This window comes from Cherax quadricarinatus, chromosome 20 (assembly GCF_038502225.1).
Source record: "Cherax quadricarinatus isolate ZL_2023a chromosome 20, ASM3850222v1, whole genome shotgun sequence".
Classification (NCBI taxonomy): domain Eukaryota; kingdom Metazoa; phylum Arthropoda; class Malacostraca; order Decapoda; family Parastacidae; genus Cherax; species Cherax quadricarinatus.
In genome coordinates this window covers 44237301-44253933 of record NC_091311.1, presented here as the reverse complement: position 1 = coordinate 44253933, position 16633 = coordinate 44237301, and the positions used below count along the sequence as shown (strand labels likewise).

Here is a 16633-nt window from a genome sequence, read left to right as displayed (position 1 = left end):
TTACATAAAAGCATTTTTGAAATACTTTGTTGTTCCATCTATCTATCTGACATTATTGTGCAAGTTGAGATGTGCAAAGTGGTATGCTATTGAGAATACCAATGTCAAGGGGTATGCAATTGACAAGTTTGGGAACCACCACTATAGGGTTTTTCTGACTGTTAAACCAGGAGAGAGGTTCAGTTTGAAATTTCCAGCATCATTACCTCCAACCAAAAATGTCATGTTGGGAGGAGGGGGCCCTTCCCTGTTTATCTATTAAATATTTAAGGACTACTGTACTTAAGTTTCCAATCTTCAATGATTTGGCAGTATTGGCTTCACTACACTGTTAATTTGCTCTTCCCTTAGATCTATTGAACCAGCCATAGCTTGCATTAAATATTGGCTAGTCACTAGTTCTTAATTGTTCCTTTAAATCATCAAAGAGTGGCAAAACTTTTATCTTTAGTATCACTGTTTCTGGTTTTGGTATTCTACACAATTTGTCAAATGTTAAGGGTGATAGGATGTTTACTACCAGGTATAGCGCACTACCAGCTGCATCTTTCTCACCGTCAACATCACAAGTAGTGTTGTTCTTCAGAAGTTAATAATTTTGTGGGTAATTACTGTAACTAGTTCCAAAGTGCCAATATTGCAATACTGAGCAATTCTTCTAAATTTAAATATAAAATTCCATATTTATTGAAATATACCAAACAAATAGTAACACTACACCAGTGTGGTTGTGGTACATTGCCATGGATGAGTTGTTTCTGGGTGTGTGTGTATGTGCGCGTGTGTATACCCCATACTTGAGATGGTTGGCAGTGTGGCCCACCACTAGTAATTTCTCATTTACTTACCAGGTACATTTGTAGGAAAGTTTCTATATAGTAATTGCTGCAAATGGTAGCATGAGGTAACAAAAGTCTGACATTTTATAGTGGTCAGTTGATACTCCCTTTACTATGTGAACTATTGCTTATGCACCTGGCTTTACTCCAATTGAAAATGTGAAACCTGACTGATTTCATGTTACTTCACATCTTTGTGCAACGTTTATTTCTCGTCATCTGTGTGTTAGGTTTCAATGTCATGCTTAGTAAAAGGAGAAGGAATACGTTAGAACAAGGCAACCCTTGGTGTATATTCACAGTTACTTTAATCATATTCATCCAATTGGGTGTGGTGGGTTTGTATTTAGTTGACAACCCACATTGGAGAGGAAACAAAACCTGAGAACATTTTACACCTTCCTGTACCATTATCAGTTGCAACAACCTTAGTAACACCATCTGTCCTCAGTATGAAACTTGTCAGACTAATATGCTTGATGGCATTTTGGTTCATAGTTTAGCAACTGATACTTCTGGTAGCATCTTCATTTCCTGCTTTGGTGAAATTGACAGCTCACTTTCTTGTAAGGAAATGGTTCACCTTGCTGACACTAACTTTTCTTTTATCTAGAGATCATAGCCTTCCTATAAACCAGTTGTGCTAAAACTATTTACATAGATGCTATCTTGTTAAGTCTACCTGACCTTCAATGTTCACCCCCATCTTGACCCCAGCCCACAGAAATGGGGGTTCTGACACAGCACTCCACTTCAAAAACTAGTAGGGTAGTGTTAATCACTACTTTGCCACTGTGAGTTTGAATCCCATCCAGTAACTTCATGCTGTTATGTAATTTTCAAGTTGTAATGATGGTAGAGTTACCGACTTGTTAGTTGAAAGGGTAGAGTTACCGACTGTTAGTTGAAGGGACACGTGCAGTTTATGCGACATTTTATTGTGGCAGTTTCGCTCTCCAGGAGCTTGACAGAGCTCCTGGAGAGCAAAACTGCCACAATAAAAATGTCACATTAGCTACGCAAGTCCTTTACCTAATAATTATCAGTTTCCTTGTCTTTTGACTTTCGCTTTCTTCAATTTAGCCCAGCCAACTAGCATTAGCTAGGCCTACTACAGTACTGCTTTTCTTGTTCCTGTGTCAGCCCCTTGAGGGATGGAGATATCCATCTACTCCATCCCTTTGATGGAATTATCTTCGTCATTTTTTACTGCTATTAATCATTGCCTGTTGTCGCCTTGTATTTTTGTCCCTTGGTCTTGTCTTTCCCTGGAATTGAGGATCGGGTGTGGTCACATCTTGCTCATAGCTACCAGTTTAAAGGAGCTGCATTCTTCATGTAGTTTTGCGGCATGCCAGTGAGCATACATCACATTTCACGTGTTTGTCCATGGCTTAAGCCTTTGCCTTGTCATGATTTAATCATTGTTGGGGTGCCAGTAAGGACTTTTATTAATTTTAATGGTTTTTAATTGATGCTTTTTTACCTAGATATGATAGTGTGTGTGTTGTTGCATTCATGCTTGTAGCTTTTATTGTTTAATTTTGTTTTTAACATGTTAGTCATGATGCATGATCTGAAAGGTCAAGAGTGGTTTGTAAATATTGTACTCAACTGCAACAGTTTCTTTTCCCTCCCTCTTTCCTGACTGTCTTCTGGTTTTGCCCCTAATTGTGACTGACTGAAAAATCAATCACAATGTGGAGGTTATTTGTTAATTGTTTTAGCTATATAGTATTGTGATTATTCTTCATTTCTGGCATAATTTGGTCAGTAAATTTTGGAACTTTTTAGTTACTGTACAGTTATTTTGGGGAGGGGTTGGCATTGTTGGATGAACCATTGTGAATTGTATGAAAATATTCATTGATAAGTTCCAGGAAAGAGCCCCTACCCCACCTCCCAGTTTTATTCTCCCCCCCCCCCCCAAATAAAATGGTTGGTGTGCATATCTAGCTGCTATGAGGGAGGCCAGTTGATTGCATAATACTTTAAGAGTACACTGGCATTTTAAGAAAATATAGTAAATCGAGAAAAACATCACTGGTTGAAATCGTGCTTTATTTAAGGTTATTGAAAACGATTAGCAGGAGAATGTCTGCAGAACTGCCACCTTATCCTTTGAAATCTCTTGGTTCTGTAAAAGTAACTTACTCAGCAGAGAAGATTAATCACTCACTTCCATGTACAATCACCTTATCCCTTGTACTAGTGATTTGAGTAACAAAGCATAATTATATCCTAATCAGGCACAGCAAGAACTGAAAATTAGATAGTGGATAAAAAGTAATAATTTGAGTCAACACTAATACTAGTACATTATTTGTATTGTGAATTCTAGTTTTTCAAAAGCATTGTGTGTGTGTGTGCGAGCGCGCGCAAATGTTCAGGGTTTCTCTGTCTGTCTGTCTGTCTTTTTTTTTTTTTTTTTTTTTTATACGCGGGGTTTGACAAGGTTAAGGATCCCTAGCTTTATTGACAAGCTATTTACAGGTTAAGGATTCCTAACTTTATTGGCAAGCTAAGTGCTGTTACCTACATCAGCTCATTTGAAAGCATTTTTATTGTTATGAGACATGCAAGTAGGGAACAGGATGAAGTTGGAGCCATCTGTGGGCCAGCATTTTCATTTGATCAACTGACTTTAACTCGTTGACATCATTATGCTGTACGAATGTGTTCCATACTCGAGTCATCCTGGGTATATAGGGTCTCAGATGGAGTGAAGTTCTGGAGAAGGGTACAGCCAGAGTGAAGTTGCTGCTTTCTGCCCATCTTGTGGCATAAAAGCTTGTTTCACGCTGTCCTCGAAGTGGATCCAAGTGTGGTACTTTGACAATATTGGCCTTGTACATGACAGTAAGGCCACCCACATCCCTCCTATGTTGAAGGCTCTGCTGAAATGACAGATCTATCCAGGATGGGTCCAGGCGAGAGATGAGACGTCTTGCTCTGTTCTCTACTGTCAAGCAGTCGCAGATGAGAGGGGGGGCAGGCAAACCAAGAAAGTGGAGCATACTCAAGGTGCGAGCGTACTTGTGCCTCGTACAGGATCTTGCAACCCCTACTGTCAAGTAGATGCGAGATACGGCGAAGTGCTGTAAGCTTCCTGGCTGCCTTGTTTGCAAGATTTACAACATGGTTCTTCATGGTTAGTTTGGAGTCAAATTTCACCCCAAGGATATCAACTTCTCCAGGTGCCAACACCCTCCCATTCATCCTTACTACTGCACCAGGATTACCATCATGGTGCCTAGAGACGATCATCATTTGCGTTTTCTCAGGTGCAAATGTTACTTGCCATCTGTTTCCCCAAGCTGATATAGCTCTCAGCTGGTGATTGCGTAGAGGGTTTGACGAGGTTAAGGTTCCCTAGCTTTATTGACAAGCTATTTACAGGTTAAGGATTCCTAACTTTATTGGCAAGCTAAGAGCTGTTACCTACATCAGCTCATTTGAAAGCATTTTTGTTATGAGCCATACAAGTAGGGAACAGGATGAAGTTGGAGCCATCTGTGGGCCAGCATTTTCATTTGATCAACTGACGTTATCTCGTTGACATTATGCTGTACGAATGTGTTCCATACTCGAGTCATCCTGGGTATATATGATCTCAAATGGAGTGATGTTCTGGAGAATGGTACAGCCAGAGTGAAGTTGCTGCTTTCTGCCCGTCTTCTGGCATAAAAGCTTGTTTCTGTCTCTTTGTCTCTCTGTCTCTGTCTCACTCTGTCTCTTTCTCTCTTTCTCTCTCTCTCTCTCTCTCTCTCTCTCTCTCTTTCTCTCTTTCTCTCTCTCTTTCTCTTTCTCTCTCTCTCTCTCTCTCTCTCTTTCTCTTTTTCTCTATTTTTCTTTCTCTCTCTTTCCTTCCTGGATAAGATTTATATTTAATATTTTTTTATCCCCTTTGAAATTAGAAACATTTAATTTGCCTCTCGTAATAGTACTGGAATTGTAAAACTATTAAACTAAAAAAAAAAAAACTGTTGGTAAATGAAATAAAACTTATGCATGGTTTTCTCTATAGATTAGAAAATTTTCATCAGTATTTAGCAGCTGAAAAGTCATAATTTAAAGACGACCCCCTTAAACTGAAGAAGCTGTTTAAAGGAAATTTTAGGCAAGGTATCTCGTTAAAGCTATTTAAGTGTAAACTCTCAAGTCTTCGTGTAATGCGTTATTAAATTGAGTGTACTAAATATTGGAGGTCTGAAGAAGAGAAATGTGTGATCTTTGAGGTGATGAGAGTAACACCGTGGTGTGGCCAGGCAGAGGGTAGCAGGAAGAAACCCACGTAACCCTGTTGAGGACACCCAACAACCTTCCCTTGATGTCTGCTCGCCTGTAAATCAAGCTGACTTTATTAAGACTTTCAGCTCAAGATAATGTACTGCCAGGTGACAGTCTGGTCTTCATGTGTTATAACACATGAATGATCATGCCTCCTTCATTTTTCCAGTTTAACAAGACATACAGTTGCATGAATGTATTAACCATGTATGCATTGGAATGCTTGTTACTCTGGTTTTTCAACTCTCACTGACTTGACGACTGACTACTCAACTGTGTGACTGCTCGACAAAATGACAAACTTCGTGCCAACAGAGCTGCTGATCTCAAAAGTGTCTTCTTACAGGCAGGATCAAGGGAGAGGTTATAACAAAGGTAACGGCACCTGTAGGTGCTTGTGGTTTTTCCTCAGTTTTGCAAATGCAGACCACCTTAGGTGCAAGATCTCTCTCTCCCCAGCATCACTTATGTTGCTAGCTAAAGTGTGATCTTTGCCTAAAGAATGCACTGTGGTCTCAAAAGTGAGCCTTGTTACACTTAATTTTTTTGCATGATTAATATTAAAAACATTGAAATATTGGTTTCATTTGAGACTATGGTGTGGTCTGTTTGTAATTGCATATCCTCAATTGTAAAGACTTGTGAACCTTATGAACATCAAATGTTATTTCTTTCCTGATATAAATCTGCTTGAATGATTGAGGATAAGCATTTATGTTTCTAGGCTTCAAGTGTATAATTAGATTATCACAGCCAGTTTGTTACATTGGGTCGTAATCAGTGTGTGCCCTCTTAGACGGTGTGGTACATTTTAGCCTGTGGTAATATACAGTAATGGCTGAGGTACAGTTTAATGGAATTGGTATTAGTGAAGTTGGCAAGGCCAAGACAAAATGTGTTCATTTAATAATGGGTTCTTAAAGGTATTGATGGTACAGTACTTTAAAATGTGCATTTAAGGATGAAGTGTTTTAAGTTTATTTCAAGGTAAAACATATTGGGGAATAAATTCCAGTACATAATACGGTATAAATTACAAAATCAGTAGATGGTTTACTTGTTATTGGGGTACTTTTAAGAATACTGAACATGACATGGTATACTGAATTTCTTAATTATAAAGTGTGAAACTTCATATTAAACATTTTGGTTTAGAAAGTATCGTTTATGCCATTCAATTCTCAACTAAGGTCTTTAAACGGTAATGATCTTTATGCCCATTTATGAAAGCCATTCCTTGGTAATATTGGGTGTTTTGTGTGATGTGTGGTTTAGGTATGAGTAAGTTGTGTCATATTTGATCAAATGATAAAATTTGCTGGGATGAATAAAAACTGTAAACTGGAAGTAAGCCTTGTGATAGCTGAATAAATAATGGTCAGTTATATAAAAGGTGGAACCTGTGGGTGGGTGATTGAGTCTAAACCTGGGATCTGACTCGAACCATAGTAGTGTGCTGCTCATACACCTGCTGGTATACGTTCAGATATTTGGTATAAGTATCTGTTGTGATTAGTGTTTGTGTATATGGGTTTAGCTCATGAATACGATCCAAATTTGACTTGTTTTGAAATTAGGGAAACCCTCCTAGGTGGGCAGTGGTACTTGGTTTTTAGTAGTATAGCAAACTTAACTTGGCTTTAATGTGCAAATTTAATATTTAGGTACTTGGCCAGCATTAAAAATTTCATATTGTAATCCTGAGTTGGGATTTATGTTACTCATTTGCACTCTCAGACAGTTAAGTTTTCAATATATCTGCATTCAGTTTACGTTTTTCTACTAGAATTGGTAGTGCGTGTTAGTCAATGTAGACTTCTGGCTATAGGGCATTCAGGTATTCACTGGATTTTTTGTTAAGTTAAAAGTGCCCTCTGACATTGCCATTGACTAGCACGTACACATTCCTTCCTGAACCTGTGTGTCATTGGGCTAATTCGGTTGTCTATCGGCGTGCAGAAGATGGCAGTGGGAGCTACGGGGGGAGCCGGTTTGATGGTGACAGCCGTGGTGGTGGCGGCGGTGGTGGTGATCGCTTTCGTGGTGACTCAGCGGATTTGGTGATGCAAGAGGACACCATATTTGTCTCAGGCATGCCTCCAACTGCAACAGAAGATGAAATAAAGGACCATTTTGGCTCTATTGGAATAATTAAGGTAATGTTTTACGTACCTGTAAGTCTGTGGTTTGGATTGTGATTAGAGATGTGATGTAAAAAGGAAAAAATATACTTGACAAAAGTAATACAGCCAAATAATAATATCCATGGAAGCAAAGAAGGGAATGTATGAGAGCATAGTTATACCAATGCTCTTATGTGGGTGTGAAACACGGATGGTGAATGTTGCAACAAGAAGGCTGGAGGCAGTGGAGCTGTTGTCTGAGGGCAATGTGTGGTGTGAACATAATGTAGAGAATCCGTAGCTTGGAAATTAGGAGGCATGGGGGTTATCCAGAGGGCTGAGGAGGGGCTGTTGGGATGGTTTGGACATTGAGAGGATGGAATGAAATAGAATGACTTCAAGAGCATATAAATCTGTAGTGGAGGGAAGGGTGGGTAGGGGTTGGCCTAGGAAAGGTTGAGGGGAAAAGTTAAAGGTTTTTTGTGTATGAGGTTCTTGGACTTTCAGCAAACCTGCATGAGCGTGTTAGATAGGAATGAGTGGAGACAAATTTCTTTTAGGACTTGAAATGCTGTTGGATTGTGAGCAAAGTAACATTTATGAAGGGATTCAGGGAAACTGGTAGGCCAGACTTTAGTCTTGGAGGTGGGAAGTACAGTGCTTGCAGTCTGAAGGAGGGGGTGTTAATGTTGCAGTTATATAACTGTAGTGTGAGCTTGCCTCTGGCATGGCACTGATGGTGATCGATGAAAGTTTCTTTTTTGGGCCACCCTGCCTTGGTGAGAAACAGCCGATATATTAATAAAGTAAAAAAAAGCAATGCATAGTGCAATTAGTATTCACTATTTAGCATGTGTGCAAGATAACCTTTATGAAGGGATGAAAGAAAACTGGGGTGTTGCAGTTTGGAAGGTCATTTTAATTGTGGTGTTATGTGCTCTGGCAAGACAGCATTTGAATGAGTCATAGTAAATGTGTTTATAAATATACAATATTTTTTTCTACACACTGGCTGTCTCCCACCAAGGTATGGTGAACCTAAAAGGAAACACACCATCATGCCCACCATTGTCTTGCCAGAGGTGTGCAGATATGACAGTTTAGATGTCCCTCTAACAGCAAATAGCCCAAGCCCCTTTTATAAGAGTACAGGCACTGTACTTCCCACCTCCAGGACTCGAGTCTGGCTAACTGGCTTACCCAAATCTCTTCACAAAACGTTAACTACTCACACTAACAACTCGAAGTTCCAAAAAGCATTTTCCTCCACTCGCTCCTAACATGCTTGCTGGATGTTGTATATATAAACGTGTGCAATCTCTCTCTGAACTAGGTTTTAAAAGTGCAGGCATTATAATTCCCATTTCCAGCATTCAAGCCCAGATAACGGGTTTCCCTGAATCTCTTCAAAATATTACCCTGCTTACACTCGACAGCTTATCAGGTCCCAAAAACCATTAGTCTCGATTCACTCCTATCTAACATGGTCACACACGCTTGCTGTATATATTTATGTATTTATAGATTAAAAATTATTTTCAGATGGACAAGAGAACACAGAGACCAAAGATTTGGATGTACAAGGACAAAGCTACAGGACGTATGAAGGGAGAGTGCACAGTCACATTTGATGATCCCTTCACTGCTAAATCTGCCATACAGTGGTTTGATGGAAAACTCTTCATGGGACGCACAGTCAAGGTAATATGAATGTACAGATAGTATTTGTTGAAAGGAAAATTGAAATTATTCAAGATTTAATGAAAATTATTTGAAATCAATACTATATTTTACATGATTGATAGTTATTGTTTTCATCAGGTTCAAATGGCTGAGAGACCAAAGAGCAGTTATGAACGTGGACGCGGTGGCTTTGGTGGTGAAAGTGGAGATAGGGGTGGTAGCGGTGGCAGAGGACGTGGAGGGGGTGGTGGTGGTGGTGGTGACAGAGGCTTTGAACGTCGTGGTGGTCCTCCAGGCCGTGGTGGTGGAGGAGGCGACCGTGATAGCCGTGATGGCCCTCCTAGTGGTGGCCGGGGTGCGTTATTGCCAAAGCTCTCCATGAACTATATATTTTGTTTTGCATAATCATACCTTAAATTAATTGAAAATAGGTATTAATGCATGCAGGTGACTATATAAAAATTAATCATGCACTTACTAATTGATAAACCATTTGTGTCAGGACGTGCAGGTGATTGGAGATGCCCTGTACCAAGTTGTGGCAATAATAATTTCGCCTGGCGTAATAGCTGTAATCGGTGTAATGAGCCAAAGCCTGCTGGATTAGGTGGTGATGATGGTGAGTTCTAATGTAATAAGGATGAACTATCTTATATGTACAGTACTTGCTAAACATGTATAAATCTCTTGTTGCTTAATTTTAATTGCCTTGGTAGTTTTATTATAAATATTTTAAATTCTTTTTTCAGATGGAGGCAGTGGCGGTGGTGGCGGTGGGTTTAGAGGTGGATTCAGGGGGCGAGGAGATCGTGGAGGTTTTAGAGGTCGTGGTGGTGATAGAGGTGGACGAGGTGGTTTCAGAGGCCGTGGTGGCTATGGAGATCGTGATGGTGATAGGGATTCTGGCGGCCCTATGAAGGGGTTAGTATTCTGAGGTTGATCTTTTACTCTTAAAAGCACTATTGTAGGGGTAGTTTTCTTGTTACAGTTTAATGCTGCTGCTCTACCTTTTAACTATCATTTTCATTATTATGATGAAACATCAGTGTATTGTATGCTTGACAAATTGGAGAAACCCCCAAGGAGACGAAACTTATTATATATGTACTCTTAACCCTTTTACTATCGGTCCCATAATATTGCGGGGCCAATATTCTAGTGGCTTCAGATCTGGTGAGAGAAAGCTGGTAGGCCTACATGTTAGAGAATGGATGTATGTGTGCAGTATGAACAAAAAAAATCTGGGAGGCCACAGTGCATTGTGGGAGTGCCAATTCAGTACGCCTTGTTCACCATGCCTAGTGGCAAATTTGGGACTCTTCTGCTCCCAAGTGATAGTTCTAACACTGACAGAAGTGTCAGTGAAGATGAATTTTATGGTTTTGAGGAGTTTGTGACCAAAAGTACCAGATACAGAGAGTGAAGAGGGAAGACAGCACGGGTGGTGGGGAAGACAGCGTGTAAGTTTCTTCAAATACAGTTACATTGATTATCATACATAGCAACATGTGTAGAGAACCTAGGGTAACCCAAAAAAGTCGAATTATTTCCAGCGTGGGTGGTGGGGAAGACAGCATGGGTTTGTGTAAACCAGTTTTGTAAACTGTAATGATAATATTTGTGCGGTTATTGTGTTGCATACAACGAGTGGACGTATATACATTATGCGTTATGTTGGTCTCACAGGCCACAAAAGTTACTTGAAAAAAAAAATATTAGAAAAGAAAAAATCAAATAAATGTAAAAACAATTAGTGAGTGGCAGTCGCTGATGTTGTCGTAAGCGGCTCACTTTGTCAGCTTCACACCTCAGAATCTCGGTAACTTCTAGTTTTTTTTTTTTTTTTTTTATAGACAGAGCAAGTTTGTGAGCAGGGCTCTCAACAGTGAAAGGGTTAATTCCCTAAACTCCACATTTTCCCTGTTTACTTCATAAATGCTCGCATTTTGTTGAAAAATTCTGGAAGTTGAGGCTGCCTCATTTCAACTTGATTAAAGAAATCCTAGAGTTACTAATCCTTTATGAAAGAATCCAAAGTTTAAAGTGGAGTGAGTTAAACAAGAAAGCCTAGGGAAAGTATGGATTTGTCAGTTAAAAACAGAGTAGGGGAGTTAGTAGATGGGGAGATGGAGGTATTAGGTAGATGGCGAGAATATTTTGAGGAACTTTTAAATGTTAAGGAAGAAAGAGAGGCAGTAATTTCATGCACTGGTCAGGGAGGTATACCATCTTTTAGGAGTGAAAAAGAGCAGAATGTAAGTGTGGGGGAGGTACGTGAGGCATTACGTAAAATGAAAGGGGGTAAAGCAGCTGGAACTGATGGGATCATGACAGAAATGTTAAAAGCAGGGGGGGATATAGTGTTGGAGTGGTTGGTACTTTTGTTTAATAAATGTATGAAAGAGGGGAAGGTACCTAGGGATTGGCAGAGAGCATGTATAGTCCCTTTATATAAAGGGAAAGGGGACAAAAGAGACTAAAAATTATAGAGGAATAAGTTTACTGAGTATACCAGGAAAAGTGTACGGTAGGGTTATAATTGAAAGAATTAGAGGTAAGACAGAATGTAGGATTGCGGATGAGCAAGGAGGTTTCAGAGTGGGTAGGGGATGTGTAGATCAAATGTTTACATTGAAGCATATATGTGAACAGTATTTAGATAAAGGTAGGGAAGTTTTTATTGCATTTATGGATTTAGAAAAGGCATGTGATAGTGGATAGAGGAGCCATGTGGCAGATGTTGCAAGTATATGGAATAGGTGGTAAGTTATTAAATGCTGTAAAGTTTTTATGAGGATAGTGAGGCTCAGGTTAGGGTGTGTAGAAGAGAGGGAGACTACTTCCCGGTAAAAGTAGGTCTTAGACAGGGATGTGTAATGTCACCATGGTTGTTTAATATATTTATAGATGAGGTTGTAAAGGAAGTAAATGCTAGGGTGTTTGGGAGAGGGGTGGGATTAAATTATGGGGAATCAAATTCAAAATGGGAATTGACACAGTTACTTTTTGCTGATGATACTGTGCTTGTGGGAGATTCTAAAGAAAAATTGCAAAGGTTAGTGGATGAGTTTGGGAATGTGTGTAAAGGTAGAAAGTTGAAAGTGAACATAGAAAAGAGTAAGGTGATGAGGGTATCAAATGATTTAGATAAAGAAAAAATGGATATCAAATTGGGGAGTAGTAGTATGGAAGAAGTAAATGTTTTCAGATACTTGGGAGTTGACGTGTCGGCGGATGGATTTATGAAGGATGAGGTTAATCATAGAATTGATGAGGGAAAAAAGGTGAGTGGTGCATTGAGGTATATGTGGAGTCAAAAAACATTATCTATGGAGGCAAAGAAGGGAATGTATGAAAGTATAGTAGTACCAACACTCTTAGATGGGTGTGAAGCTTGGGTGGTAAATGCAGCAGCGAGGAGACGGTTGGAGGCAGTGGAGATGTCCTGTCTAAGGGCAATGTGTGGTGTAAATATTGTGCAGAAAATTCGGAGTGTGGAAATTAGGAAAAGGTGTGGAGTTAATAAAAGTATTAGTCAGAGGGCAGAAGAGGGGTTGTTAAGGTGGTTTGGTCATTTAGAGAGAATGGATCAAAGTAGAATGACATGGAAAGCATATAAATCTATAGGGGAAGGAAGGCGAGGTAGGGGTCTTCCTCAAAAGGGTTGGAGAGAGGGGGTAAAGGAGGTTTTGTGGGCAAGGGGCTTGGACTTCCAGCAAGCGTGCATGAGCGTGTTAGATAGGAGTGAATGGAGGTGAATGGTACTTGGGACCTGATGATCTGTTGGAGTGTGAGCAGGGTAATATTTAGTGAAGGGATTCAGGGAAACCGGTTATTTTCATATAGTCAGACTTGAGTCCTGGAAATGGGAAGTACAATCCCTGCACTTTAAAGGAGGAGTTTGGGATATTGGCAGTTTGGAGGGATATGTTGTGTATCTTTATACGTATATGCTTCTAAACTGTTGTATTCTGAGCACCTCTGCAAAAACAGTGATTATGTGTGAGTGTGGTGAAAGTGTTGAATGATGATGAAAGCATTTTCTTTTTGGGGATTTTCTTTCTTTTTTGGGTCACCCTGTCTCGGTGGGAGACAGAAAACTTGTTGAAAAAAAAATATATATATGTTATTATTATTATTATTATTATTATTTATTATTATTATTATTATTATCATCATCATCATTATCACACTGGCCGATTCCCACCAAGGCAGGGTAGCCCGAAAAAGAAAAACTTTCACCATCATTCACTCCATCACTGTCTTGCCAGAAGGGTGCTTTACACTACAGTTTTTAAACTGCAACATTAACACCCCTCCAGAGTGCAGGCACTGTACTTCCCATCTCCAGGACTCGAGTCCGGCCTGCCGGTTTCCCTGAATTCCTTCATATATGTTACTTTGCTCACACCCCAACAGCACGTCAAGTATTAAAAACCATTTGTCTCCATTCACTCCTATCAAACACACTCACGCATGCCCGCTGGAAGTCCAAGCCCCTCGCACACAAAACCTCCTTTACCCCCTCCCTCCAACCTTTCCTAGGCCGACCCCTACCCCGCCTTCCTTCCACTACAGACTGATACACTCTTGAAGTCATTCTGTTTCGCTCCATTCTCTCTACATGTCCGAACCACCTCAACAACCCTTCCTCAGCCCTCTGGACAACAGTTTTGGTAATCCCGCACCTCCTCCTAACTTCCAAACTACGAATTCTCTGCATTATATTGACACCACACATTGCCCTCAGACATGACATCTCCACTGCCTCCAGCCTTCTCCTTGCTGCAACATTCATCACCCATGCTTCACACCCATATAAGAGCGTTGGTAAAACTATACTCTCATACATTCCCCTCTTTGCCTCCAATGACAAAGTTCTTTGTCTCCATTTATACATCTCAATAATATGCTCCCTAATTCAATGCCTTTCCAGAGAGTCTTGTTCTTGAATAAATAAATAAATATAACGAGGTAAAATTGGTCATGGTTCAGGGCATCCTAATAATTGGGCAGACCTAGTTAAAATCCATGAAACTTGAAAGATCATCAAAAATCTAATATTTCCACTACTTAGTCCTATTTGAAGTTGTTTCCCATTCTAAACCCATTAAAATCTCTTGTTCAATAGTATGTTTTCCATTCTGTCAATTGATACTAAGAAATGGCAGATAAAAACCATCCTAGAAATTACTGCTTATTTTAAACTAAACACACACAGATTTGCTTTTCCCCAAAATGCACTTTGTGAGGCAGGTTTATTTTTTATGATGCACACTTGTTGCATAGACCCATTCTCTCATATCTAGGCAAAAATTTACCACCCAACCTATTTCAGGATACTGTGCTTAAAACTTAGATCTACACAAGTGACACTGATGTCAGTAGCATTGATCTATGCAAGTAACAGTGAAAGACTTAAAACAGATTTGAACTGTGGTACAAAATTGATTTGTATAATGTGAAGTATACTGTAATCATATAATTTTTACAAAATTGATTTGTATAATGTGAAGTATACTGTAATCATATAATTTTCTCTCTACAGTGACCGTGGCCCTGGAAGGTCTCGACCTTATTAACGTTCAGTGGAGAAGGTGCTTATGGATGACGTATGGGAGATACTCATTATTCTTCAAGACGTTTTTATAAATACAATTAAAAGCAGATGCTGTGGAACAATTTTGTGAAGTAATTTTTGAGACATTAGGATGTGAATAAGGTTAATTTATATCATTTAAATACAAGTGTCTGCAGATGAAAGTGTAGTTAACATCCTAACTATTTAGGTACAGTATATTGTTCTGAGGTGTGGATAGGAAACCATATTGAAATAAATTCTAGAGCATACATTTTATAGTTTTTTTTTTATTTTATTTTTTATGATGAATTTTCTTTGTATCAATAAAGTTCAAATTAAGACGATTGTTTCTTGTCCAGTAATAATTTCTGTAGTACGGAAAGTAGTAATTTATACACGTACTATAGGAGTTGATAAGATAGTCAAAGGTAGTGTTCCTGATGTGATAAGGGAAAGTAGCTAGGTTGAAAAAAAAATTTCAATTCAAGTGAAAATCAGTAAGGGGATGGTTAATTACAGGTATTTGCATCAGCACTACCAGTGTTTATAGGCATGATTTCAAAGGTGGAAGCAAAAAAAAAAAAAGATTGAAAAAAGTTATTTGGAGATTCTGCATAGGGAATGTTTTGAGCCTGTACTATCTTCTGCATGATTGCAAAGATGTTTTTTCCTTAAATGTTAGTTTTCATGATTGTTCTTCATTCATCTTAATCTGCATTTAAATGATGTACTACTAATGTCCACTCCTACTTTTCCCTAAGATTTTAGGAAATCCCCATGATCCATGTCTGCCCTACCCCTTCCATGCCTCAAGCTTCACATTCATCTATAGATTTGCTCTTAACATTTCCACTGGCTTTTGCATATGCTGGTGAGGGGCTCTTGAGCTAGGGAATTGGATCTGTGCTCCAATTCCCTCCAATTTAGCCTGAATGCTTCTTTAACCACACATGCATGCACACACGCACTGTATAACCCCTATGGGTTTAGTGCTCCCACATGTTAATTTTGTATGATACTGTAGTATGTGCAGGTGATTTAGAAATTCCCAGAAGTGGGGCACTTATTCCTGAACATTGGAGAGACTTCACAGCAGTGTTTTATGAAAGCATCAGATTGTGGTTTTGGTATAGTCCTGTGGGCTGTTGTTGACAACAGTAGTTGATGGGACTGTGTTACAGTGGTAGATTTATCAGTTCACAGCATTGCTAGTGGGTTATATGCCAACACTTCCATAGCAGAACTAGCAGGTCTTGTCAGTAGTTCCATAGAAGAACTTATAGGCACATGTAACTTGTCTGCTAAATTATAACAGCATTAGCTGGTCTGTTTTTGTAGCTACACTAGTCACTATATAGCCCTTGTGGCTTAGCGCTTCTTTTTGATTATAATAATAATGTAGCTAAACTAGCAGGTCTTGTATCAGCAGTTTCCTAGCAGCAATAGAATGTGTCACAATCTGCAGGTTTTGTAAATGTGTAACAGAGTCTTGCATTGATGTTTCTGTGGCAGAAATAGCACTCCTTGTTTTAATGGTTCATTAGCACTAGCAAGTCTTCTGTCATATGTTCCATAGCAGTACCAGGTAGTTCAGCAGATCTTGTGCTAATGGTTCCACAGCACAACTTTCAAAAGTTTCCTTTATGTCGAGTGGAGGGAGGCTCTTCATCCAAAGAATTAAACATGACTTCCCTTTACTTGTATTGAACCTTGTTACCTAACATGAATGTAATAGGTTAATGGTTTTATAGTGCTTGACCAATCTTTTATCAACAGTTTTGTAACATCTAAAGGTTGTCGACCCTTCCCATATCAATTGTAGTTTTTGCATTAACTGTTCCACACTAGTCTTCCCTGCCCTGCAGTGCTGTATAACCCTTGTAGTTTAGCACTTCATTATAATCCATGCTAGTAGCAGGTCTTAGTAGTGGTTCCATAGTACTAGGAGGTCTTGCCAGTAGTTCCATAGCACTTGCAGATCTTTTCAGGGTTTCCATAGTATTGGTCTTGCCAGTGGTTCCATAGCACTAGCAGATCTGTTTAAGGTTTCCATAGTATTGGTTGGTCTTGTCGAGGCTTCCATAGTACTAGGGAGTCTTGTCGAGGCTTCCATAGTA

General features: G+C 39.3%; 1 protein-coding gene across 4 annotated transcripts in view; it reads left to right on the top strand.

The window, feature by feature from the left end:
• The window catches only part of LOC128700983 (RNA-binding protein cabeza), a 58495-nt gene extending 43640 nt beyond the window's left edge, over positions 1-14855 (top strand). For 2 of the 4 annotated variants that reach the window (XM_070087040.1, XM_070087038.1), the window contains exons 4-9: positions 7089-7285; positions 8795-8953; positions 9074-9290; positions 9438-9554; positions 9685-9856; positions 14484-14855. In XM_070087040.1, the coding sequence (XP_069943141.1) occupies positions 7089-7285; positions 8795-8953; positions 9074-9290; positions 9438-9554; positions 9685-9856; positions 14484-14517 (896 nt within the window). In that variant the 3' untranslated portion in view covers positions 14518-14855. Of the gene's footprint in view, positions 1-5475; positions 5505-7088; positions 7286-8794; positions 8954-9073; positions 9291-9437; positions 9555-9684; positions 9857-14483 lie in introns of all 4 variants that reach the window. The other 2 variants (XM_070087041.1, XM_070087039.1) reach the window with 2 other exon arrangements.
• Positions 14856-16633: the final 1778 nt, after the last annotated feature.